Source organism: Bombus affinis, chromosome 17 (genome assembly GCF_024516045.1).
Source record: "Bombus affinis isolate iyBomAffi1 chromosome 17, iyBomAffi1.2, whole genome shotgun sequence".
Lineage (NCBI taxonomy): Eukaryota > Metazoa > Arthropoda > Insecta > Hymenoptera > Apidae > Bombus > Bombus affinis.
In genome coordinates, this window is record NC_066360.1 from 339,285 (window position 1) to 366,058 (window position 26,774).

Here is a 26,774-nt window from a genome sequence, read left to right on the forward strand (position 1 = left end):
GAGCTAAAGGAAATGCTAAAAAAATTCGAAAAATTTTCAAAGGAAACCGAATTGGAGCTGAGCACGGAAAAGACCAAGATATTAGTTTTCGAAAAAAGAAAGAACAAGAGGAGACAAAGAAAATGAAAATTAGGGGAGTGGACGAGATAAGATACCTAGGGTACATACTACAGAAAAACGGCAGTGATGAGAAACACATACAAGATAGGAAAAAGAGAACAATAATAGCAATGAAGAAAACATGGAGCGTGGGAGAACAAATTTTCAAACAGGACTACAAGAGGAGAACGAAGGTGTTTGGAGCACTGGTAGAGAGCGTGGCACTGTTTGGAACAGAGGTGTGGAACTGGAACATGGAAGAAAAGCTGGATAGAATACAAAGAAGATATGTGAAATAGATCTTAGGTTCAGATATGACAACACCGAATTATATGTTGATAGAAGAATGCAAGCTAACAGAAATAAAAAAAAAAGCATTAAGAAAAGCAGCAAGGTATGAAGGGAAAACCATAGAGTCAAAAAAAGGAACTAGTAAAAGTGTGCATAAAGTAAAGAGAGAGAAACTGGAGGAATGGACAAGAAGGGAAAAGAGCAAGAAAGAGAAAGAAAGGACTAGAAGAGGTGAGAAATGGAGGGATACAGATGGAAGCAAGAGAAGAGCAAGAAAGGATGGCAGTACACCAAATTATAGAAGAAAGGAGAAAAAAGAAGCAGAAGAGAGGAGGAAAAGGATAAGCGAATCAAAATACTTAAAAGGAAGACTGAAGCGGAAGGACAGAAAAATATTAGCAAGATTCAGATGTGGAAACGAGACTAAAGCAAGAGAATACTGGAAAGAAGAGGGGAAAAAAAGATGCAGGCTATGTAAAAGGAAAGAAGAAGACCTTGTTGAGAAACGCTAAGTTGGTATGACCGCTAGTTCCTATAAGCTAAGTTGGTACGACTCTTAACGACGCTCTTTTGTCTTAGAAGTCGACCACGTGTTAATTGCTTAAGCGTATCCGGTGTGTTCAGACGTTTTGTATAAGAAGTAGAAATAAAAGGTGTGATAATCAATCCGTGTGAATCAACATGAATATCAACCCCAACCTATATCTAACAACAGACCTGAGACGTGTAATATAAGAATGTAAAACGTGTAATAGAAGAAGAATGCCAAATAACGGGAGGACCAAAGGACACGGAAAAAATACTAAACGAGACTGGAAGACTAACTGAACTGAAAACAATAATGGAGAAGAGAAGGGCAATACAAGACGGGGAGGAATAAGGAAGCATAGCAAGGAGGCAAAAGCCCAAAAGTTGCCATAATTTTAGAGACAGAATAATTAAGGGAGTGCAATATAATAGAGTGGATAAGAGGGGAGGTAGATATATAAGAAGTGTAATAGGTAAACGAGACGTAAAATCGAAAGCTCGTCCAAAGCCGAAAGGCACAGACTAAGCAATAACGTTTTTTATGTTTTGTGTAAACTTTACAGGTTCTTGCTGGCCTTGATTTCGATATTGTTGCGTCTATATGCTTTGGAAAACAACTCCAATATTTCGCGTACAGTCTCTCTGGTAAATCTCCCTTCGATAATCGTCCTCTTCGTTTATACTCTGGTAACGGTATATTTTTTAGTAATGATTCAGCTATCTCAATCCTATATTCAGTGTAAGACCGTTTTTTCCTAGTATTTATTTTGTTGAATAAAATGTACGAGTTGAACAAAGCAATATTAAAGAGGTAAAAGAAAACTTTTCGGTGGTATCCTTTCATACATTTCCTCATCACAGGGAAGCATGCTAACATTTGGTCTTGCCGATCAATTCCAATCATTCCTTTGTTATACTCAATGACACATTTTGGTTTCAAAGTACAATTGAATCGATTTTTGTCTGGTTCAATCATTTTTGCTGTTTCGTGTTTTGAAGAAAGAATATAAAAGTCTTGTTTATTTTTCCATTTCAATGCCAGTATTCCATTGCAGTTCCTCTTTCTATATTCACCCTTTTTTAATTTTACTTTAGAAAAATCTTTTGGCATATTATTTCTGTTGGAGCACACTGTTCCAACAACATTACTTTTACTGTTAATTACAGATTTAAACAGTCCTTTATGTAATATTGACTGTGATAGTTCTTTGACAACACTTTAGGATGCACTGTCACTAGAATATATTTTATCACTATTAATGTATATTTTAAAATCATAGCAATAACCCGATTTTGACTCACATAATTTATAAAATTTTATACCGGATCTTGTCTCTTCCAATGAATTAAATTGTTTGTAGGATAAGCGTCCCTTATAATTCATCAATGATTCATTGGTAACAATGTCCTCTTGCGTTGTATATACTTCTTATAAATCTTTGATTCAAAAAAAGGTTTAAAAAAGGTTTTATTTTACATAATTTATCTGTATCGTTAGCCAAATTGCTATCTGCAAAATGCAAACATCTAGTTATTTACAGAAATCTTTTGAATGACATCGTTTTTCTGAAAATTGGAGTTTCTATGACTGCTCTCTTAGATCAATTTATTTGTATTGTTGGTTTCTTAACTTCAGTCATTATTATACATAGTGCAAAATATACTTTGATCCCACCACAGTTTACAGGAAACCAAGTTTCGTCTAGTTTTAGTTTTTTATTTTCATTGTTCATTATTTGATTTGCATATCGATTCATTTCCATAACAATATTTTCCCAAAATATATTATCAAATATTATATTAAAAACATCTACTTCTTTTTTGTTTTCACCTAACTTACTCAAAGTTGCCACTTTTATACCACAAATCTCTGTATAGTTTCAAATTTTTGGTACATTAGTTTCTTCTTTCCAAATCCATAGCTCTAGTTGTTGATGATTACTGTGATCTTCGTCGTCGGTATCATCTTCGATAACCAGTCGCTTACAACGTTCTCGTACAGAAAGTGAAATATCACTACTGTCACTATCACTATTTAAAATATCTATTAAATCACTTTTTGCGATGTTAGCAGAACTTTCAATGTCCTCAACAACGCTTAACATTCTTTTTAAAGTTATTTTTAGGGGTACCTTTCTAATATTTTTCAAGAAAATATACTGCACCTCCGAATGCGGACAAGAAAAAAAAGCATTTGTCGCATGTATCCCAACAAATATACAAAGTTTCACGTACAAAGTGCACGTGTTGTTTATGTTTAGCCCGAAGGATATACCACGTCTCTAACACGACGTTGTAGGTTAAAAGCTTAATGATACAATAAGGTTAATTGAAAATACTTATAAACTGTAAACAACAATGTGATATTGTAAATAGTTATAATGTAAATATTTTCAAATGTCAGAAAATGTTAATAAATCATGCCAAAATTTCAAAATTTTTATTTTTCCTATTAAATTGGAATTGCATCACTGATTAAGCTTTATGCTATAACAATTAAAGTTTCAAAAATAAAATAGAATTATAAAATAATTACTACTTTACTCATAATGCATTACTACAATAATCTTATTTTATTAACTGAATAATGCTTAATAAATATTATTAAGAAAAATGAAGTTTATGAGAGTAATGTGTATGTTTTATTAACTTTCCTTTGACATTGCACTTTTTAACAATCAACATATGTATTTATAAATTAATTAAAGATTTAATTTCTGTTATTTTTGCTTCAAAGGTGGAATATACTTACGAAGACAAACTCAAGGAAAACAACTCAACAGCTTTCACTAAGCTATGTTTTGTTACAAGTTGAGGTAATTGTTTACATCTTTGTGGCAACAGCAGAGAATGACAGTATTCAATCGGACTAGCATTAATTGCAATTATATCATCTTTGTCTGTATTATTTAAATTCATTATTTGTTCTTCTGACACAAGTTTTGTAAAGTTAAAATCTTTCTCATTGAAAGGTTGGTTCATTGAAATAATATTTTCTGGAGATCTTCTTTTATAACCGCGATCAATATTTAGCTAAAATTAATAAAAATGGTCAGTATTAAATATTAAAAAAAGTAAATATTATTTATTATAAGATTACCAACAATAAAGAAAATTTATATAATGATTAAAACAAGTTTGTATGGTATGTTTTGTCAGAGGACAATATATAATTGGATTGTTCATATAAAACTTTTATAAAAATTTGAATCATTAAATATTTTAGACATTTAATGCCTATGTCTAATGAATAGAAAATATCAGTACATATAAGAATCAATCTAATATACATTACTATTTTATCTTCATCAGTATAAGATCAATTATTTTTTAGATGAGAAAAAAAGTTGAAATTTGATATAAGATGTTTTTTTTTTGGTAAACTATTATATGGCACACCATTACATAAATTCGGTTGTAGGACTCTTTTGACCCCGTTCACTGGCTATACTTTTTAGATAAAAGTAGCTTTAGATAAAAACTGCTATTTTACTAATTTTGTATTCCTTACAATGTTTAGATATTTTGCAAATTTTTAACCACAATTTCTATGGATTAAATTAACGGAAGTCATATTCACAAGACACAAGTATTCCAAGATCTGGTTAATGACTAAATGTACAAATGAAGGTGCAACATCCCATTGGAAGATAAAGTACATTATTGGCAAACAGATACAGGTACAGGTACAAGCTAATGAGTTCAGAAGTCTTCCAACAAAGTCTCAGCCACCATAAATGTCCGATGCTGAGAAGATAGATAAAATTGTGTAGGTCGGGCATACCATAGGTAACCACATTATTGTCCAAATCAATACCAACTCATTTTGCCAACCAGCACTCTGGCAACGCACACATATTAATCTTTTTTGCAAAAAGATGTTAACGAGATGCTAGTCACAACAACTTAGTAATAGGCGACGTTTATAGCAGGGAGGCATGTTTAACCAGGGTATACTCATCATGTCAAAAAATGGCAATAATTTGTGTTATGGCGATTCATATCAGTAATAAAATTAAAAAATAAAACCGTCATTTCATTACAACTTAATTCTATATTATAACAGCCACACATACTCTGTATTTGGCCATTATACTTCATCGCTTACTTTTTGTGATACATTTTAGGTACACAATTTTCAAAGTTTTCAAAAAAGGCACAACAGCTAACTGGTTAATCAGCAATTGTATACTCCAATAAATGTACTGTGGCACGCAATATGATTTTTCTCAAATATTAAGTTTTCTGAATGTGAGGTTGGTGGTAGCCAAAACTTTCATCATTGAACTCCTCTACTTACAAGTTTTCTAACAATATATCATGCACTCTATGGACATTAAAGTACTGAATACTACAGTATTTCAAATTTATTTACTATGCAGAAAAAACAATATTACATTTATGTTTCATTTATAAATGTTATATTTATGATTGTATATATAAAATGCTATTTATCATAAGAATAAGGTAAGAAGAGAAGAAACATTTATGTCAAAATAGAATAAAAACTAGAATAGAATAAAAAATAGAATAAAAAAATATTGAAAAACAGACATTATATGTATACAGAAGAATTGAATCCTGAATCTTAGCATAGGACTTTAACGGATTACCATCATACTATCGCATTGTTTGTTAAATACCATAGTTGAATCACATTTTAGCGTAGTAGTAAAATTTCAATCACTAATGTTTCAAAAAATATTGGATCTTTGCCCTTATAATGGAATACTTTTGCAGAGTGAGGATCTTCCCATATGCAGAATTTTAACTAAATCAGTAATACAAATGTCTTGCAGTTCCCTTGTTATTTCTTAATTATGAATTTACATATATATGAATCGATATAATTATTTTTTTCTTTTCATTGTGTTAAATAATTATATTAACTAAGTCATACTAGAGTAACTTAACACATTAGCACCATGACTCACATATATGTCATTTGGATTCCTCTGCTAGAACCTGAACGATATATATAGATGAGTTTCTAAATGCTCTGATGCCAATGTGTTAAAGGATTATAAGTTCTTTGAAATACAATCGGGGATAGAGACATTATGATTCTCACAATCATAAATCATAAAACATTAAATAATTTCAGTTCACTAATACGTATAAATTCCTAAAAGTATAATACATTGATTAATAAATAAACAATCCTGATATTGTCTTGGCAATATAATAACAAATATGATATATTCATTGCTACTTCTTTAACTGTTATTTTATATATGATTTTGCACTATAAAATTAATTTATATAATTTTATTCTTATAAAAATTCCTAGAATAAACAATATTATCTATATTATATTATTAGATATAATTACAGTTACATAATATTTATTTCATTTTTATTTTTGTAAATTGTCACTGATTTTGTAAATATTTTTGTTTTGTCTGCTTATTTTTATTTTATAAGTTATCAACAAACTGTACTTGTAAGTATTAAAACTAAGAGATAAGCATACGTAACAAGATTTATAGGTATTAATGACATTAATACACAAAACATATTTGTAATTATTAAAATTTGAACTAGAAAATTATCTTACGAATATTTATGCAAGGGATGGTAAAATTAAAGCATACATTTACACATATGACAAGTGAACAATAAAAACATGTGAAATATTTTATCCTGTAAATTACTATATTACTTAAACAAAATTGTAACAACTAAAAAATATTTAAAAATAAATTAAACAAATATTTATTATAATTAATTATTTAATAACATTACCTGGACTAAAAAGTGATATTTGCCTTCCAATATTTTCGAATCTTGAATGTTTAATATATAACGAAACACTCCATTCTTCTGGGCTTCCATCCACTTTTCTTTTAAAACCAAATCAAAATTAGATTCCTCATCTTTTTTAATATCTTCACTACAAACACAATTCGCTTCAGTAGAAGAATTGTAGGACATGACTGTGTCGGATTTTGTTATGTAGATTTAAATAATATGAAATCATTTAACACAACTAACCACACCTATTTTAGGTATAAACTATGTGGTGATCGAAACATAACCTAGTTAATATTCTATGTAATATATATATATATATACATATGTATGTATGTACTTCTCCATAGATTTCCTGCGAAATTAAATGATACTGACACGATAAAAATATTATAATACAGTGAGTTAGAATATGCAATAGTGAATACAATACATGTAAAACGAATTTATACCATATTTAGATTAACTAGTTATATTTATTATTTTTTTGTGTATCACAATTACTTAGATGAAGTGAGAAGTGTTGTATAATATTAAATATTTATTTTTTATCTTTTATCTTAGGTATTTTAATCTACAATATGATAGTATTACATAATTTTTTTTACATTAAGATCTTATTAATTAACAATATCATTGCATTATTGTAACACTAGTTACATGAAAGTTATAATATGACTTTTTTAAAGAATTAAAGCATGATATCTTTATTATATTAGAAAATATGTTTAATCCTTTGCACTCCAAATTTTATTTCAATTTTGTTACCAGCAGCTCCTAACGCTTTTAAGTGTTTTATCTGAAATTTACTTTAACTAAAAAATAAGACAATTTAAATAAATAAAGGAAGAAACAAATTCATTTAAATATCAGTTTTATTCACGCTATTGTTGTATTTTGTAATTTTTAAGTGTATGTATTATGTATGTAAGTATTAAGTGTATCTTGAAACAATTTCCAGGATGCAATCCTTGTTTTCTTTCGCACATTTCACAAAAAAAGGTGGAATTGAAAGAATGTGGAGTGAGACTCGACAAAGTAGCTCCTGAAATAAAAACTGATGTTGAGTCATACTCGACATAGGAGTGCAAAGGGTTAATACATTAATAAAAAATTAATAGTACAAAATTTAACAAAGAAGAAATTAAAAGAAGACATTAAGTTACATTTAAAATTTGTATTTCATATTGAATTTGTTGATCTTTGTTAAAAGTTTCTCATGGTGGTATTAAAGCTAGTAAGTATAAGTAAATAAAGATAATTAGTTTAAAAAATTGTTATTTTAATGTTTGATCTCTGAATTAATTTTTTCATTCTGATGTTAATTTGAAATTTTATTAATTTTTAATGAAATCTTGTATTAGATTTAACTTTTTGTTGAAAAATATAAAACAACAATTTTTTTCTATTGTAACTTTGGGAATATTTTGATTTAAATTTTCTTCTACTTCCTTTTCATTGTTATTTTTACTATCTGATATTATGAAAATCATTGTTAAAACTTGGAAACGCGCACGTCGATTATATTGTCTATTCGTTACAACACACGCACAAGGGTCGACTTCCGAGACTATGCATGCCGAACCGAAAAATCAATGGAAAACCATAAATAAGGAAAGAGAACAAGAAGTGTATCAACGCTATGTTACAAACAGCACGCCAGCGACATCCATATACTCATTCATCAAACACGCACAAATGTCGCAGGACACTTGAATTCCTAATAATTATTTTATATTTACAAATAATAATCACTACGGTAAATATATTTTCTATATTTCACTGTGCTTCTAGATGTTTTTGTGTTTTCTTTTATTTCTTTCATTTCTGAATCTTATTTGCTTTCTTTATGCTCTTCCATTTTCTAATGTAGTATAGCAAAGTCTGAATATTGTCTGGTCTATGTTTGTGAGTTAAAAATTAACAATTTTTTATTACAATTCTTTTGTATTGCCAGTCATAATTTACTTGCATTACTCTGTTTTTTACCACATAAATTTGGAACCTACATAAAGAACAATATAAAATTTGTAGATACGTGCAAAATAGCTATACTCTATATATATCTATATAATATCACAGAGGAAATTTCCTCTCTCATACATATGTGTATATATGATACATATATGATATATATGTATAAAGCAAATCAGTTATACATATATGTTAGTATATTATTATATACTATTTGTTACATAATATATAATTATTTATTATTGTTATATATTATTTTGTATATATAATTTTGTATTATTATAATTATATATTATAGTTATATTATTTTACTATTTCATTAATAGTATTAGTAAATTATTAATAATAAATAATAAATTAAATATGAATTATATAAATTGTACACAAAATAGTAAATTATTATTTTATAATAATAATATTATTGAATTTATTTATTTATTGAAATTATTTTGAATTTACCAGAAACGATATTAGAAAGAACGAATTATTAATTAGATAAATAAATATGAATCAAATTGTATCATGTTCGATCTCACTTTATTCAAAAAAGGTTCGTCAGTAGCAAAATCTTTTTTCACAAGGAACCGAAAAGAAAGAAGGTTTGTCGTTGCAACGGTAATATTCCCTGATACATAAACTTTTAATCTTTTTCTATCGTTTCCGCCCTGTACTGTATTGTACCCCTACTATATCCCTCTCTGTTGTACATTCGGTATTTTTTCAGTATTTTTCGCTGCCGGCAAAATATATATAAAGCATGTGGAGAATTTATTCTATCGTCGTATCCCTTTCAGAAGAACTAAGATTGTTGATTCGTTAGAAGTTTCTAAAATTACTTACCAAATTAAGAGAACGTTAATATAAATTATATCATTGATTCATGTGTTAATTTTTCTAACATGTGCTAAAAATGAACCCCTCAATCAAAGAATGCTAATACATGATAACTACCGCTTGTAATTATACTTATTAAAATTTTTTTAACAATTTTATTTCAATATGTTTGTTGCTTACGAAGGCTATGTATATATACAGTTTTGTTTTTCGTTTAATATTTACTCCCAAACGTAGAACTTACTTAGCAAACTACGTACTGATAAAGTTTATGTTACATTGAATCGTTTTAAGAGCTTATTTATTTCGTGTAAATTTTGTTCTGCATGTTGAGCTATTTTTCCTTCCGGTAGAACTTTTGGTTCGTACTTTAGCAATTGATAGCCATCAACTAAATACTTCTTTGACTCCTGCTGCAAAAAGAAACAAACCTTCAAATACTTGTTAATGTAAAGTGCAAATAAATGATGGCAGAAATTTTTGTTCACAATTTATGTAATTGTCTGTTAATATTGTATAATTATCGTATTATGTAAAAAATGCTTCAGCCCCTTATAACTATAATTACTGTTAGAACACGCGTATATTACCGAAAGAAATAGAAACAAAGGCAACCGAAGATAATACAAAAAATGTATTTTGTAGATTAAGTACGTTGCATATATGGTACATTTGTATTGTATGTGGAGAGTGAGGGAACGTAGAGAGAAACGATACACAAGTATGTATCCCCTCCATAGGATGTATGTGAGCGTTGATGGCCTAGAACTCCGTTGAGAAAAAAGAGAGAAGTGCAGTGTGAAATCTCGTGTCCTAGGCCTCCGGCGAGTAGCCCACGTGGCGAGCAGAGTTATGTGAATATTCTAATATTCTAGTATTCTAATACTAGGGAGGGGATACATACTTGTTTGTGTTTTCGCTCTACGTTCCCTCTCCCTCGCACGTACAATACAAATATATTACATATTCAACAAAGACCAATAGTGTTGAATCTACTGATTAGTAATGTTATCAAAAATTCCTTATTGACTATTTTTGACTAGTAGTTTTCTGAGTCCATGAGTCAACAGCTTATCACAGACAACGTAATTTTTCACGTGCGGATCCATGATCTTAAAAATGATCAATTATTTATCAGTTATTTTGTTTATAAAAATAGTACATACAAGTTGTTATACTCCAAAATTTTATAGAAAATTGCTGTGCGACGACAGTATCTTCAAAATGATTAATAAGTACAATATTCTACGCTTATTACTTTCGTTATGAAATAGTCGAATAAGTAGACAAATATCCTCGAACAATTGAGTACTATACAACTTTTTGTAACAAACTTTGCAACGGCAGTCAACGTGGACAAAATTTTAAGTACTTTAAGTATTAACGTGTTAGTTTATTAAAGAGACGAGTAGTAAAAATGTAATAGTTAATTATATTAAAATCATTTTAGGTATAAGTACAGAGATAGTGCACGTCGGTCGTAACCATCGCTCACTTGATTCTACCGTATGACTCGCTATGCTGCTCGCTATATTCTTCGCTATACTAATTCGCTCTAAAGACTCCTTTCCCTAGAGGGGATGTCCGTCTATTTATATTGTCCGATGGATTTACAGAAGGTCATATGTGGTTCCGGTTGACGATTATTCATAACAGCGATAATGTTTTTGTCCAAAGTTTGTTTATTCTTAAACCTTGCAAATCAAAACAGCGTTGATACTCTAAGGTACAACAATAAAAGTCACTCCCGATTCGAATCGTCCTATGACTCATGTGTCGCTACATATCCATGTTTATAAGAGCAGTAATAGGCCACCTACTTAGCCTTATCAGAAATTATTTTAGCTTCTTTTCAAATCACAGACGATGAGATCAAGGTTTTCGAAAACTTTATATGATCTTTGAAACGGTGTTCGGGATTTCGAGTGGCCGTTCGTTTATGCCTTGGATAGCACCTATCCGTTCTTTGAGAAATTTCGAATTACCTATCCTCCTCGAGCTGTAAATCTGATGATTCAGAGGTCAGGGAGAAACCCCAGGGAAAACCCCCGGTCGGGAAGGCACGATGCATGGACGAGACCCAACGGCTGATGGGGGAAATCAGCGACATACTAGGACAGTCATCAACAGAGCGTCGTACCGTGCGGGTGAAATACTTCACTCTCAACAAGATCTTACAACTGCTGTGTTCAAAACATCAAACTTTACTTTTATGCAACAACTTTACTTTTACTTTTATACACTAACAATCGATCTATTAAACCTCCTCCACCTTGAGTATTAAGTCATTCAAGGTACGCGATATCGACCAATCGGTTGGGCTTGGCCGGTCGCTCTTTAGTTGATAATTCTCAACAGACGGTATGCAAGATAACATCATAGATACAGATTTTCAGAATGTTGTCTCAAAATTTTCACATTATCTTAAAACTTGAGAATGAAATGACAACTATGGATATAATATTTCGATATGATTACAATAATAAAGCACTTCAATGAGGTTGAAAGAAGCGATAACTTTTTTTTTTTTTTTGACGTGGAGGAAATCCGCACGGACACCCGAGTACCTGCGTCACACTATAAGTCAGGGGGCCCCGGCCCCGTCCAACCAAACGTCCCAGTTTGGAAGGACGGCCTCGAGGACCCTTAGCCCCGGCGCGCCTGCTCTCATGCCGAGCCTGGCACGCCATCTGTCGAGCAGGGCCCGTCGAGCCCGACCCTCAACGTCGGCGCCCACCGGATCGACCTCGTCCGACAGACCCCGAGTGTGAAGGTAAATCTCGCGACACCTCAGTGCCTGCAGTTCGAACGGGGGGAACCCGGCGAGCACCGCCGCTGCTGCCGCAAAAATGGTGTGGAAGCCCCTCACTACCCTGATGGCCACCGTCCTGTGCAACCTCCTAACCTTCAGAAGACTGCGGCGGCTGGCTATCAGGTCCTCTGCCCAGATTGGAGTTCCATAGAGGAGCCTCGATCGCACCACGCCGGCGTACAGCCGGCGCACTCCGATGCCGGGCTAGCTGAACATGTACTGTAGAGATGCGTCGACATCTGGTAATCATTTTATCCGAAGAATAGGGTCTGCGTGTGGCGAGCCACAGGACAGAAACCGTTAGAATTGTCGTTTACACGCGTTTACTGTCGCGTGTCGCTATAACTATTTCTTTTAAGGAGAGCTATAGAATTACTCCATACCTTTGTTAGGTAAAAACGTTCATCCCTTGACCGCGGTTACGTTCGGCGACTGGTTATCGCCTCGAGCCCAAGTTCACTATCATAAATCCCGAACGAACACAGTCGGATTGAATGACGACAATTGCTTAATTACGGCTATGGTAGAATCTAGATTAAAGTGTTAAGGGACTTTCCCAAAATTCTAAAGGGAAGGCTCCGGTGTCCTTTCATCATCGACATATATATTATTATTTAAATATGTAGTATTATTTAAGTATGTGTCAAATTTGATATTTCATCTTACCAATAATGGCACTAAAATCTCCATTTCTGTATGTCTCCTACTAAGGTCTGCGTGGGCTGCATGTAATTCGAAAAAAATCAAGCCTCGAATTCGATTTTCAGCTGAAACAAAAAGCTCAAATTATACGTACTATTACTATCCGTACCAAGTGGATGAGATACAATGAAATTGTAAAGTAAAGCATGACGTAAGTAAGCGTACTAATTGATCTGATTGCAGGTAGGATCGTGCTCATTGCGCACATACATACGTAGGCAACTGTATGAATTTTTGAAATTGCCGATTTTTATAATCTTATGTAATTGACGATTTTTAAGAAAGCATACTAGTTATATTTGAAATAAAAATAGAGTTAAAATTAAAGATAATGTTTTTTCGTTGCAGCTTTGCTTTCTGATAAATTTGTAAAAGTTTATCAATTGCATGTTTATTGTTTTCTCTTATATATACCTATCATGTATAGCTATAAATGATATGCAGTGATATTTGTACCTATCATATCAAATTGCAAAGGAAGAAATATTAGTAGTAATAACATAATATTAATATATCTTCTATACAAGGATTATTGGTAATTATTTACGACGTGGATGAACTTATCGATTTCACTGACCTTGAAATATGTCATCAAGGTCAACGTTCTGAGCAATTTTTCCCTATATACATGTCGAGTTATCATTAGGGTTAGGGGCGTGTGACGAATCTTCATTTGGATTAGACATGGTTGTTATGCAATAGAAAAGATATTTACTAGTACAAATATGATTATTACAGAATTTGACAAGTAACCGTGGTAATTATATATTCGAAATGCTAATGGCAATGATCTTAGGCTCAATAACGAATCCACGGTCAACGGGTTAGCCAATGTGCTTTTTTCCAAAGTCCAAGTCGAACTGAACTCACTGGTCCACAATTCAAGTGTAACTCAACTTACTTATCTACAAGTAGATCTGCCCAACGTCGGGTGACCCGACGCTGGAGAAGTTGAAGGCTGATAATACAAGGGAAATAAGGAATATGAGGCGTTGGATCGGCACCAACGCCGAAATGAAAAGGGAACGTCGTGACAGGAGAATGGTGCCCACCCGGATGACTCCTAAGGAACAAGAGTGAATACACCGCGCTGGCGTGTCGGCAGCCGTTCAAACCGAGGTCGGCCAGTCGGCAGAAGGGAAAGGAATATCGCCGTTGAAAGAAAGAAGAACGACTAATAGGAGAAATCCGAGGCAAGAGAAGCTATCATATGCTGAGGCATGTGGTAGGAGCAGACAAAATGCCGAAAGCGAGGGTGAATGGACGGCGATCGACAGGCGAAGAGGGATTAGGAGTGTAGCTGATAAGACCGATGAGGAGGCACTGACAAACAAAAGTGGTAAGGGTGAAGGAAGGGATATAGTAGCAAGGGGAAGGAGCGAAGCGATCCTGTTTAAAGTTGGCCAGGACGCTAACTGGTTAGATTCTTACAGAGAGGTAGTGGGAGCGAAAGATGTACTTGTTAAGAGCATGATACATTTACACTATACATGTGAATGTGTGTGTAAGCGTCAGAGGGCGTCCAGACCTTAGTTGGGACAAAAGACAATAGTCGGTCGTTAGAAGTATCTGGAAGAGTCGGTTGACAACAAGCGTACGTACGAGTAGGATTTCGAGGTCTTTAGAGTGTAAGATATATGTATAACTGTTGTGTGCTAAATAAAGGGAATTATTTGTATTTCCGAATTCCTCCTATATCTTTACATGGTAGTAGAGCGTGGTTCATAGTTTTGCAAGTTATTTAGTGCGTGGTTTTCAATCTTGAAAGTTAGTTTGAGTAAGTTTTCAGTAAGGGAAGAAACCTTCAAAGGTTACAAAGAGGAAAGATATACTTCGAGCACGTAGGAACGCTTGAGTAAGAGATAAGGAATCATTTAAAATGGAGAGATTGGAAATCATGATACCTATATTCGATGGTGAGGATTACGGTATATGAACGTAAAGAATAACGATGTTTCTCAGGTATAAAGAATGCGAGATTGTCACAACTAGGGTGAAGACCGAAACCGACAGTGAAGACTAGGACAAAAAGGATCTGAAGGCAATAAATATAATTTACAGTGCCATCACAAATAGACAATTGGAATATATTAGAGAAGAAAAAACGGCGTATGAGATAGTGAAAAAGTTCAATGAAATGTACTTGAAAGAGTCGACGGCACTACAGATCGTATGCAGAAGGAGATTGGAAAAGATGAGACTTGACAACTACAGTGATTCAGCATCGTTCTTTAGCGATTTCGAAAAATTAATAAACGAATTAAAATGTGCGGGTGCACAAGTGAGTGAGAGGGAAAAATTAAATTATATGCTGAATACGTTACCCGAAGAATACAGCTACATAGCGGATATAATAGATGCATTGAAAGAAGAAAATCTAGAGAAGAAAAATAAGTCCAATCGAGGAGAAATGCAATCCAACGCCTTTTCTGCAAAAAAGGAAGGATGCTTCAGATGTGGAAGAGTAGGACACTTTGCGAGAGAGTGTCAAAATGGCGTACAAGCGGGAAGCAGTAACAGTTTCTGGCGTGGGTCAACACGTGGTCGCAGCAGAGGAAGAGGAAACAAAGGCAATACGAGCAGGGGATGTGAAAATTTCCATCGTCAATCAACAACCGGCACGAGCGAGCATGGTAACTCAAAAACAGGCACATGGATAGTGTCACGGTGGTCCCGGGAATACAGCGATAGGATAATCATATCTCATATACCTTAGCCATCGAAACAATAACTAAGCAGTAATAGGATGCTAATGTAATCGGCATCCAGCGATAACCCATCCACAGGAACCAAACCCTTGATATAAAAACCCTCCCAAGTCAATACTCGACATTCTATTCTGTTCTGTTATAACATTCTGTATCGTTACTCTGTCAATTGCTAATAGATTTTGTAATAACGATCATAATTGAAATACGAGTCTCTCACCTCTCGTGCGGAACGTGAAATAATCTCGAATCGACATGACAATAGCAACAGCGCACGCAGCACACAGCAGTGAGGTGAACGAGATAAGTGCTAATGAAATAATGTGGCTATTAGGTAGCGGTTGTACAGATCACATAATTAATAATGTCAATTATTTTGATAAATCTATCGACCTTAAAGAACCGGTAAATATATATTTAGGCGATAATAGATCGATAAAGGCAACAAAAGTAGGGAATGTTATAAGCTATTTTGAAGCATTTGGAAAGCAAAATAAAATAAATATGAATAATGTTTTTTATGCGAAAGAAATGTCCGCAAACTTGATTAGTTTAGGCAAGTTAACAGATGATAAGAACACGGTTATTTCAAAAGGAAATATTGCAAAAGTAATAGAAGAGTACAATAAACTTACAGCGGTAGCGGTTAAAGAAAATGGAACATATAGAATGAAAAGTATATTGAAAGGGAAGGAGCACTTAGCAAACAGTGCCGAACGTATGAGTAAAAAGGAAAGATGGCATAGGATGCTAGGACACGTAAATTTTAAATATTTAAATATTTTGGGTAAAGAGCAGCTAGTGACTGGTATACCGAATGAATTTGAAAAGGAATTTTTGAAATGTAGGGTGTGCATAGAAAGTAAAATGCATAATTTACCATTCAAAAATAATCGAACCAAGGCTAGGGAGATAATGGAAATTATTCATACGGACGTGTGCGGTCCCTTTAAGACTACCGGATTCAATGAAGAGAAATATTTCATCTTATTTATCGATGATTATAGTAAAATAGCTAGAATTTATTGTATAAAATCAAAAGATGAGGTCTTTGATTGTTTCGTACAGCTTGTAAATGAAGCCGAGAATTTAACGAGCAAGAGGTTAAAAATATTGAGATGCAATAATGGAGAAGAACACTTAAATAATCGAATTTATAAATTTGCTAGAGATAAAGGTATCAGAATAAATAATTGCCCAACCTACGTACATGAATTAAACGGAACAGCGGAAAGGTATAATAGAACAGTGATAGACATGGCACGTTGCTTGTTAGCAGAAGCGAAAGTACATAAAAGGTACTGGCCGAAAATAGTTTGTACAGCGGTATACTTGAAAAATCGAATACTGGTAAATACTATAGAGAGAAAGACACCTTTTGAAATATTCTTCGGGAGAAAACCAAGTGTTGAAAATCTACATCTATATGGAAGTAAAGTTTTTGTAAGAAGACCAGAACAAAAAAGAGTTTTGTGGCGGCACACGAGCACGGAACTTTCCAACGGCTTCGCGACACAAAGCGCTATATCTTCAAAGCGTAAGGCCGACGCGCCTAATGTGCCATCGATATTCCTATGGTTCTTCCGCCGAATGTTTGGAAGAATGCACGCGCGGCAACCGCCGCGGTACATCTAATAAACGCGTGTGTAGTAGGGATATCGAAGGGCAACTAAGAAAAGAATCCGTTCGGTTTCGAACAAAGAGTCATTCTGCCTCCAGCCGCGAAGTGCGAAAGGTTCAGTATCATAGCGACGCAAACACAAGCCGAGACACGCGATTATAAACTCTCGATGGTTAATCGTTAAGTGTGAATCGTATGAATTGTTGACTCGTTGATTGTTATAAGTAATAAACTTTTTGTTGAACATCGGAGTATTCCTTCTGCACCTATCACGACATACCACCTCAGTTTCTAAATGGGATAAGAAGGCAGACATGGGAATTTTGTTAAGATATAGTGAAGTAGGTTACAGAGTGTTATTAGGTGGGAAAATAACAGTAGCTAGACGTGTAGAGGTCATAGAAACAGACACAAAATGTGTCGGTTTTATGGAAAATTCATTCGATAAAGATAACGATGACATTGAGGATAATGATTTATTGGTAAGCGTGAATAAGAAAGAGTTAGAAAGTAGGGAAGATGAAAATGATAACAGTCCTGGAAGCTTAAACATCCCTAGGAGATCTACACGTAATAAAAGAAATCCAGTAAGGTATCCAGAAAAAGAAAACATTAGTGAAATCCATGCAAATTATTGTAGAGTAGATATCCCTTGTACATTTGAGGAGGCGATTTGTTGTGAAAATAGCGAAGATTGGAAACAAGCTATGGATAAGGAAATAGAATGTCTTTATAAGAATAAAACTTGAAAATTGGTAGAAAGGATAAAAGGCAAAGAAGTATTAGATGTAAAATGGGTTTATACGAGAAAATCAGATGACAGGTCTAAGGCTAGATTAGTGGTAAGAGGATTCCAACAAAGAAACGTAGCCGATGACATATATTCCTCAGTAGCGAGTAATCAGACTTTTAAGATATTGCTATCATATTGTTGTCAAAATGGATTAATTATTGAGCAAATGGATATAGAAACTGCTTTTTTAAATGGTGAAGTAACCTCGGAGATATATGTAAATTAACCAAAGGGATATACGGACGGAACGAATGGAGTTTGTAAACTATCGAAAGCGCTTTATGGGTTAAAAGAAAGTCCAAGGGACTGGTATGAGTGTTTTGATAGGTATGTGACGAGATTAGGTTTTAAGAAGAATAACATAGAGTTGTGTCTATATACACATGGAGAGGGAGAAAATGTTGTTTATTTGTTAATACATGTAGACGATTTGCTAATTTGTAGTAAAAACAAAAGGAAGATACAAAGTGTAAAGAAGTTATTAACTAATAGATTTGAAATGAAAGATTTAGGTGAAGTCAAAGAATATCTTGGAATAAATATAGAGTATGATTATTTCAAAAATGAAATGAGATTAAGCCAAAAGAAATACATTGAATCATTAGCAAACAAATATACGTTACAAAATAGCAAATTGTACTGTACACCTATGGAGACCAAGTTAAAAATTGAAAAAGCTGAGATAAATAGAGAGGATATTGGATAGAAAAATTTAATTGGCACATTGTTGTATATTAGTGTAAATACCAGACCCGATATAAGTTATAGTGTGAATTATTTGAGTAGATTTCAAGATTGTTGTAATGAGACACATTTTAAATATGCTTTGCGAATATTGAAATATTTGTACCGAACTAGAGATTTAAGATTAGATTATAAAAGGAATGAAAAATGTGAAACGATAGATTGTTATGTGGACGCTGATTGGGCAGGAGATCATTTAGATAGGAAATCGACTCTGGATATGTAATTAAATTGTATAGAGATGTAATCGGTTGGAAGTCTAAAAAACAAAGGTATGTGACAAAAGCCTCGACGTATGCAGAGTATGTAGCTCTATCGGAAGCGGTGAGTGAATTAATGTCTATTAGGAAAATTATGAAAATCTTCAATGTAAATCTAGACAATAACCCTGTACAAATTTATGATGATAACTCTGAAGTGGTAAGTATAGCAAAGCATGGAAATTTTACAAAAAATTCTAAACACATTAAAGTTCATTACCACTACGTTCACGAGTGCTTAAAGGAGAACAAGATAAACATACTTAAAGTAAGTACAGACGAAAATACTGCGGATATTTTTACGAAGGCACTGTGCAGAGAGAAATTCGAAAGGTTTAGGTCATGGATGAATGTAAACTAAGAGAAATGTAAATAGAGCAATAAGTGTTAAAGTTTCTGTTACATAATTTCTCAAAGCATGTAAATACGATTAAGTGTACAGTATAAATGTAAGGAGGCGTGTTAGGAACATGATACATTTACACTGTACATGTGAATGTGTGTGTAAGCGTCAAAGAGCGTCCAGGCCTTAGTTGGGACAAAAGACAATAGTCAGTCGTTAGAAGTATCTGGAAGAGTTGGTTGACAACAAGCGTGCGTGCGAGTAGGATTTCGAGGTCTAAGATATATGTATAACTGTTGTGTGCTAAATAAAGGAAATTATTTGTATTTCCGAATCCCTTCTATATCTTTACAGTACTCAAGGAAACAACTGGTGTTTGACCAGGGCAGGGCAAATCTTGATTGAAATTAATAATAAGGTACCGGCGCACGAGGTTGCAGTGAAACTGAAGACTAAGAAGGCCATGAAGAAGGACATGGAAATATCAAGTAGGGAGACATTGAGATAAAAAATATAGATCCCATTGCTACCAGGGAGGAGCTGACCGAGGACACCGAGCTGGACATCAAGGAGGAAATATGAATTCAGATAAAATCGCTGAGAACCCAGCAGGCGATGGTGGTAGCTCCAGTGAATAGCATTCCACGTGAGAAATCCACCATCAGGATTAGGACAGGATTGACAATAGCAACAACCAGAGTTATCCCGAATGTCCTCAGATGCTATAGATGTCACATGCTGGGGCATAATGCGACGAGGTGTACGGTACTGAGTACAAGGAGGGAGCTATGTCGGAGGTGTGACGATAGGGATCACGCTATAAACGGCTGTAGTAAAGAGCCAAGATGTGCGATCTGCGCGGCAGAGAGAAGAGACAACCTGAGACATATAACAGGATCACTGGCATGTCCAGCGGTGAAGGATACGATGAGAGGAGGAAATAGACTTAGAAGATAATAATCCTAATTTAAAGTTTGAATAGGTGTAGGTTGGCCCAAGAGCTAATGTATCAGTATGTCTGCAAAACTAAAGTCGACGTGGTCCTTATCACTGAGCTTTATCAACAGAAGGCTTACTGGTGTAACGATAACAAAGGTGATGCATCGTTGTGGGTGATCCTGTTCAGAGGAAAACATCAATATGAAAGTACTGTGACAACCAGCAACGGACTAGTGAGCATTACTGTTAACGACGTGTATTGCTTTCGGGGTATTATTCCCCCAATGTCAAACCAGAAGAATTTTACGAATACTTAAGGGAAATGGAGATCATCATCCAGACAAACAGGAAGAGTTATCCCTCAGTGATGATCGCCGGCGATTTTAACACGAAGACTACTGCGTGGGGCGGCTAGAGAACTGATCGCTGGGAGACGAGTCCAATGAATATGTTGGTAAAGAATGGTATCGTACCCATCAATATGAGGGAAAGCTATGCGTTCTGTAGGAACGGGAGAACGAGTTTCATCGATGTGATCAGTACGGATTGAAGACTGGCCAAGAAATACGTGGGAGAGAAAATAGCAAATGTGTGGATAGCGTCAGACCATACGTATGTCCTGCATGATTTTAAAACGAGAAAGACGAGGCGTAACCGAAAAAATTTTAGGTATACGTCGAAGGATGCCGATTTAAATAAAGTTATTTTAAAATTTGATGAAATCTAGTAAACCTCAGTGAAAGGATACCTGCGATATGGAAGGTGACGAAGGTGGTACCTATCCCGAAACCGGGTAGGGACCCCATAATACTATCGTTGTACCGGTCGATCAGTATGTTGCCAACACTTAGTAAAGTCTAGGAACATACCTTCAAGAATTTGACCAAGGAAAAGCTGGGGCTCGACCCCTTTCATATAAACCAGTTTGGATTTTGCAAGAGGAAGAGCACGGTGGACGCGCTGCGCCGGGTAGTTGAATTGGCGGACAACTTCAGAAGAAAAAAACGGATATGTGTGCTTGCAGCGGTGGATATTAAGAATGTGTTCAATGCTCTTACTGGAATAAGATTCTGCTGGAGGCTGAAGCGAGAGGGATGCCCCGGAAGCTTTTATGTCTTCTAGGCAGCTACCTGAAAGACAGGAAGATTGTAATCCGTAACAGCGGAGGGACGGTGAAGAGGAAAGTTTACCCGGGTGTCCTACAGGGTTCTATATTAGATTCCCTGTTATGGAATCTTTTATACGAAGACCTCCTGAAGGAGCTTCAGGATATCCCTCGTTTGAATGCGGTCGCCTTTGCCGACGAACTGGCACTGATACTTGACATAACTAGCCAAGAGGAGATCGGGGTAAGCTTGGGCAATGAATGTAGTGACACTGTGATGTGCTGACAATAGATTAGTGATAGCACACGAAAAGACGGAGGTAATCCTGCCCACCGGGAAACATAATCCCAATGTCATGGACATTTAGATTGAGAGTCATCCAGTGAGAACCAAGAAAGGGATCAGATACCTTGGGGTGCAGTTGCATAATTGCAGGAGGTTCGGAGCTCACTTTGAGAAAGTCCGTGGCAAGGCGGATTTATTCATGGGGGCGCTGAGGATGTTGCTAGCTAACGTTAACGGGTCCACTGTCTCAGTCAGGAAACTTTACTATGGAATATGGGAGACAGTGGTGCTTTATGCTGTTGATCAGGAAAAACAGAAACATCTTCCGGGGGGCAGCATTCGTAAGATCGTCTACGGCCTACAGCACTGCATCGCATGCAGCGCCGTGCGTATTGACGGGCACAATGCCGATTTACTACAAAGCGGAACTCCGGGCCGAGATGAAGTAAAGAAGAATTACCAACAAGAACATTATGAGAGTCGGTCTAGCGTAGGAATTGCTTCAAATTTCGTGGAAAGGATGAAGGCAGTGGAAGAACGTATAGACGACAAGTGGAGGAAGAATGGAGCTCTTATAGAAATGACAATTGGACGAAGAAATTAATAGGGGACGCTTGTACTTTCAAGAAGTGCAAAAGAAATATTGATCATTGGACGATGCAACTATTGGCCGGATACGAGATATTGAACGTGTATCATAGGGCTATCAGCAAAGAGGTTCATTCTAGATGCTGGGATGCGACACAGAAGGAGACGACACAGAGCATGCGTTGTGACACTGTCCTAGGTGGATCCTCGGCAGAACCAAATTGGGGAGCTATGTCGGCACGCTATTGACGACGGAAAATATTATTGAAGAGGTAATCATGATGACAACTGGAGTTACTTATTATTATATAGTTATTATTATACATTACTTATTATTATTATATATTATTATTATATTATTATTATTATATTATATTATATATTATACATACTTATTATTACTAAAATGAAGTCACTTGCGGTCGACCCTGACGTGAAGGGGTGGGACACTTCCGTAACGGGAAGTTCGAACTAAAAGAACCTAATGTGAAATCCGAGAGCCACTGAGAAGAACGGCGTAGATAAACTCCATGACGTGTCATTATTTATTAATTATTTATGGAGGAAAGGACTAAAGGAAACATTAATACTTTGTACTCGAAAATTCCATGAGGTGATTAAAAAAAGAAGCTATGGTCAAGACATGTAGCTAAACTATGGAAAGAAAGAGAACAAAGCTAAAGGCTAAAAACATTATATACTGGTGGACACGGGAGATTGAGATGGGTGGGAAAGAACTGATCAAGAAAAGGTATATTTTAAAAACTTTGAAATAGAGAAGTAGACTACACCTAGAAGAGATTCGTAGTGCTGGGAGAAGGAATGGCTAAAAATGAGGGGAAATGACATGATGTACTCGGTTAAACTCCGACCTAGCCAGGAAGTTAAAAAGTTCGAAAGTAACCTTAGGTTATGCGCGCGCTCATCATCACGATACCTGAGGAGGAGAGAGTGGAGAACGGCGAATTGGAAATTGTACAATTACCCTCATCTCCTGGGGATCCCTGACGCCTAACCAACAAGAATTTGGTACTATTACGCATTCTTTCTAGGGTGTGCAATTTCTATATATATTTGCAAATATTTGCATATTTTCAAAAAGAGGGAAATTCTCAACTGCCCTAAGCAATGTGCAATACACACTCAGAAGAAAAGGTAAAGAAGTACGGGGGTTTCTGTGAAAGTATTGGACGGGCAGGTATACGGTTGTATTAAATACATTATAATTTGTTAAAAATTACCCTGATCCCTCCGTCAAATTCCTATAACAATAACAACGGTGGCATCAGAAAATATTAATCGAGTAAACAAATTAAATAACAAAACGTTTCCAGGAATTCCTTGAAATCCTACCATCATGTATTTGTATTTGAGTATTTTGCGTATCTATGGTGAAGTCAATCAGCTAATTTTAACACATAAGACTCGTTGAATTTGTCAGAAATGAGTAAGGTAAATGAAGGTAACATGGAATAATTGTCGTTAGTTATCATTTCTTAAATAAAATACATTACCAGGAACGAGTGTCTTGAGCAATTTATCCAGTTTTTTGCATAATTCTATTTTCTCGATGAGAAGATCTTTTTCTACTGCTGCTAATCCTCCAGTTTGTTGTCCAATCAATTGAGCCAGAGCAATCGTTACATCAATGTTGTAAAAATGATTTGGGTGGAGAGTACTTTCGTAACGACTTATAAATTCTTTACATGCAATAATGTCATTTTTCTTCATGGTTGAAAGGTATATACCAATATTTTCTAATATTTTTTCAATTTTCACATAAGGAACAATTGATTCACAAATTTTGCATATATAATCCTGTTCCTGTTCAAAAAAAGTTTTTGGTAACATGTATCCTGGACAATTCCTGGAAAGAAGCAAACAGATAAAATCATTCTTGTATACAAATAATTTGAAAAATAATGTTCCCCAACTTTTCGTAGTATTTTTGTGTTAAAGAGAAAGTGTTTAAGACTTTAAGAGCTCATAGTACTTTTCAAGAGAGTGTGTAATTATCATAGATTCTGAAAGCAACTCTTTTGCTGTAAAATTAATTTTTTTTATTTACAAGTGTCTGACATTGTACGTCAGCCACTTCGCAACATATTCCAAATAAGCCACAGCATAGATTTAGTTTAAAAGTACTATAACGTTGCCACTCTCATTCCTGGACCATCAATATAAAAATGACTACTTTATGTTATTTTTATTTTTATTTAGAAAAAATTGTATTTTAGTTTAAATTATGTATTTTTCTTTAAGATTAAATCAGGATTATTATTAATATAAGCTCGCGTTTGTTTTTTATATTTTTTTTATAAAAAATTAGCAACAAAATATATTCGAGGCCAGACACTGCGCATCCACGTGAGTGCACCACATAATCACGACTATCAAGCATAAATAGGGGGCTGGTAGTTCGATTCAGTTCCTTGATTAGTGGCTTCAAGAACCGACTTAGAGACTAGATCTTTGAGAAACCAAGAGACTCATAACCGGTTGATTCGCTTCAAGTTTAATGAGCTCGCGAAGAGCTTAATCACCTAGAATTTGCCTGATCCGGTTTTATCTGTCTGTGTAGAGCTCTCAAGATCAACTTGATTAAATTAGCTAACGAAGGAACACTTTTGGTTTAAGGACACACTCTGGGATAAATCTAATGTTGATTTAAGGTTGAGTTAAGATTCGTTCCACGTCTAATGATCTAGCGAGGAGCGGAGCTTCTTAGTAGTGATGTTGTTCAATAAAACTTACTGGATTTACTGAGTTTGAGCTTTATTTACAAAGCCTGTCGCACATGCGCAGTCAGTTTAATTAATAAGATAGATTCTAAGCATCTCAATTATCGTACATATTGAAAACGTTTCAGAATATTATAAACTTCCGTATTCAAACTTTCAATATTATATCATTATCATTCAAATACTTGTCATTTCAGTTTATTATATTAGTATTGTTGTATTTATTGTATCACTATTATTATTCATATTATTTTCATTGAATAAATCTCTGTTTAAGGATCTTAACTTGTGAATTTCTACTCTAAACGCGTCACACGAACATTATTTCCACTCTTACTCCACTCTTACGCCACTGATGCTAACCGTTCTTTTATCAATAACAGGTGCCATAACCTCTGAGAGCGCTTCTTCAAGATTGTCGTTATAATATTTATTAATGCCAACAAAAATTATTTCACAGCAATCTAGACGAAGAAGCTTCGAAGTATGATTGAAGCGTGAATTACAAGCTCTTTTGGATAGTAGAATTTCCATTATTCGAATTTATGGAGGAAATTAATGGAGTGACGACTGCTTGAATGAGGGAATTTGTGGATGGTAGAACACGCGTGTTTTATTATCATTATCGTTCCACTTTTCAAAAAGAATAATTCAAGAACAATTACAAAAAATACAATATAATATAAATTTTTAAAATCATTTATGGATTTCATATTTTTTTTTTACTGCTATATCAAATAAATTTGTTAATAGCTTGAGCTGCGTTGAATCATCCTATTTATACCTGAAGACAGTGGTTTCCAACGTGGAAGGCGCGGAGTATTGCCAGGGGAGGCGGCAACATTTTTTAATAAAACATTAATTTTCATACCATAATATCTACAAATAAATAAAACTTCATATTGTAAAGCACGTATATGTTATAGCAAAATTTTATTATTATTCTGTTAATTGTAGTTTTCAACTTTTTTTTATTATTTAAAACGTGTTTATATTATTATATCTGTTAAAAAAGTAAAAGGTAGGGAGGCGCGGAAAGAAATTTTTTTTTAGGAGAAGCATAGTAGCATAAAGGTTGGAAACCGCTGTCTCAAGACACTTAGGTCCATTAATGTCATGCTGGCTCCAAACGTCTTAGGAATCGCCGAGGAGGACGCGTGGGATCAGTGGCGATCCCAGCTGAACAACGAGAGAGGCGAACATCGAGACGCGGAGGCGGTCCTCTCAAACTGGGAAACATGGAGAAGCTGCAGCGACCTCCCGCTCACCTATAGGATGATCCAGGTGCTCACGGGACACGACGTATTCGGCGAGTAACTGAGGAAAATCAGACGGGAGAGACGGACATCTATCACCACTGCGGGGAGGGCAGGGACACGGCGCAGCACACGCTGAAGCTTTGTCCGGCATGGGAGCTGTCCCGCTACACCCTGTGACACGTCATAGATAAAAGATTGATCCCCCTCGGCGATTGTACAAGCGATGCTGAGCGGGCCACAGGAATACGAGGCTGCCCGCCTCTTTTGCAAGCGAGTTATGCTCGCAAAGGAGCGAGCAGAAAGGGAGAGAAAGAAAAACTCACACCCTTGTAGGATAACGCGATGGAGGGGGATGGCGGTCAGGCGGCCTGGAGCCGCTCCATCGTCGTCTTAACG

The 26,774-nt window shown here is 34.9% G+C and overlaps 1 protein-coding gene across 3 annotated transcripts in view; it reads right to left on the reverse strand.

Annotated features, from left to right (window-relative positions):
- Positions 1-9,062: 9,062 nt before the first annotated feature.
- The window catches only part of LOC126926077 (SET domain-containing protein SmydA-8-like), a 165,257-nt gene continuing 147,545 nt past the window's right edge, over positions 9,063-26,774 (reverse strand). For 2 of the 3 annotated variants that reach the window (XM_050742185.1, XM_050742186.1), the window contains 3 exons: positions 23,893-24,245; positions 12,956-13,056; positions 9,065-9,890 (listed from right to left, as the gene is read on the reverse strand). In XM_050742185.1, coding sequence (XP_050598142.1) covers positions 9,747-9,890; positions 12,956-13,056; positions 23,893-24,245 — 598 coding nt within the window. In that variant the 3' untranslated portion in view covers positions 9,065-9,746. Of the gene's footprint in view, positions 9,891-12,955; positions 13,057-23,892; positions 24,246-26,774 lie in introns of all 3 variants that reach the window. The other variant, XM_050742187.1, reaches the window with a different exon arrangement.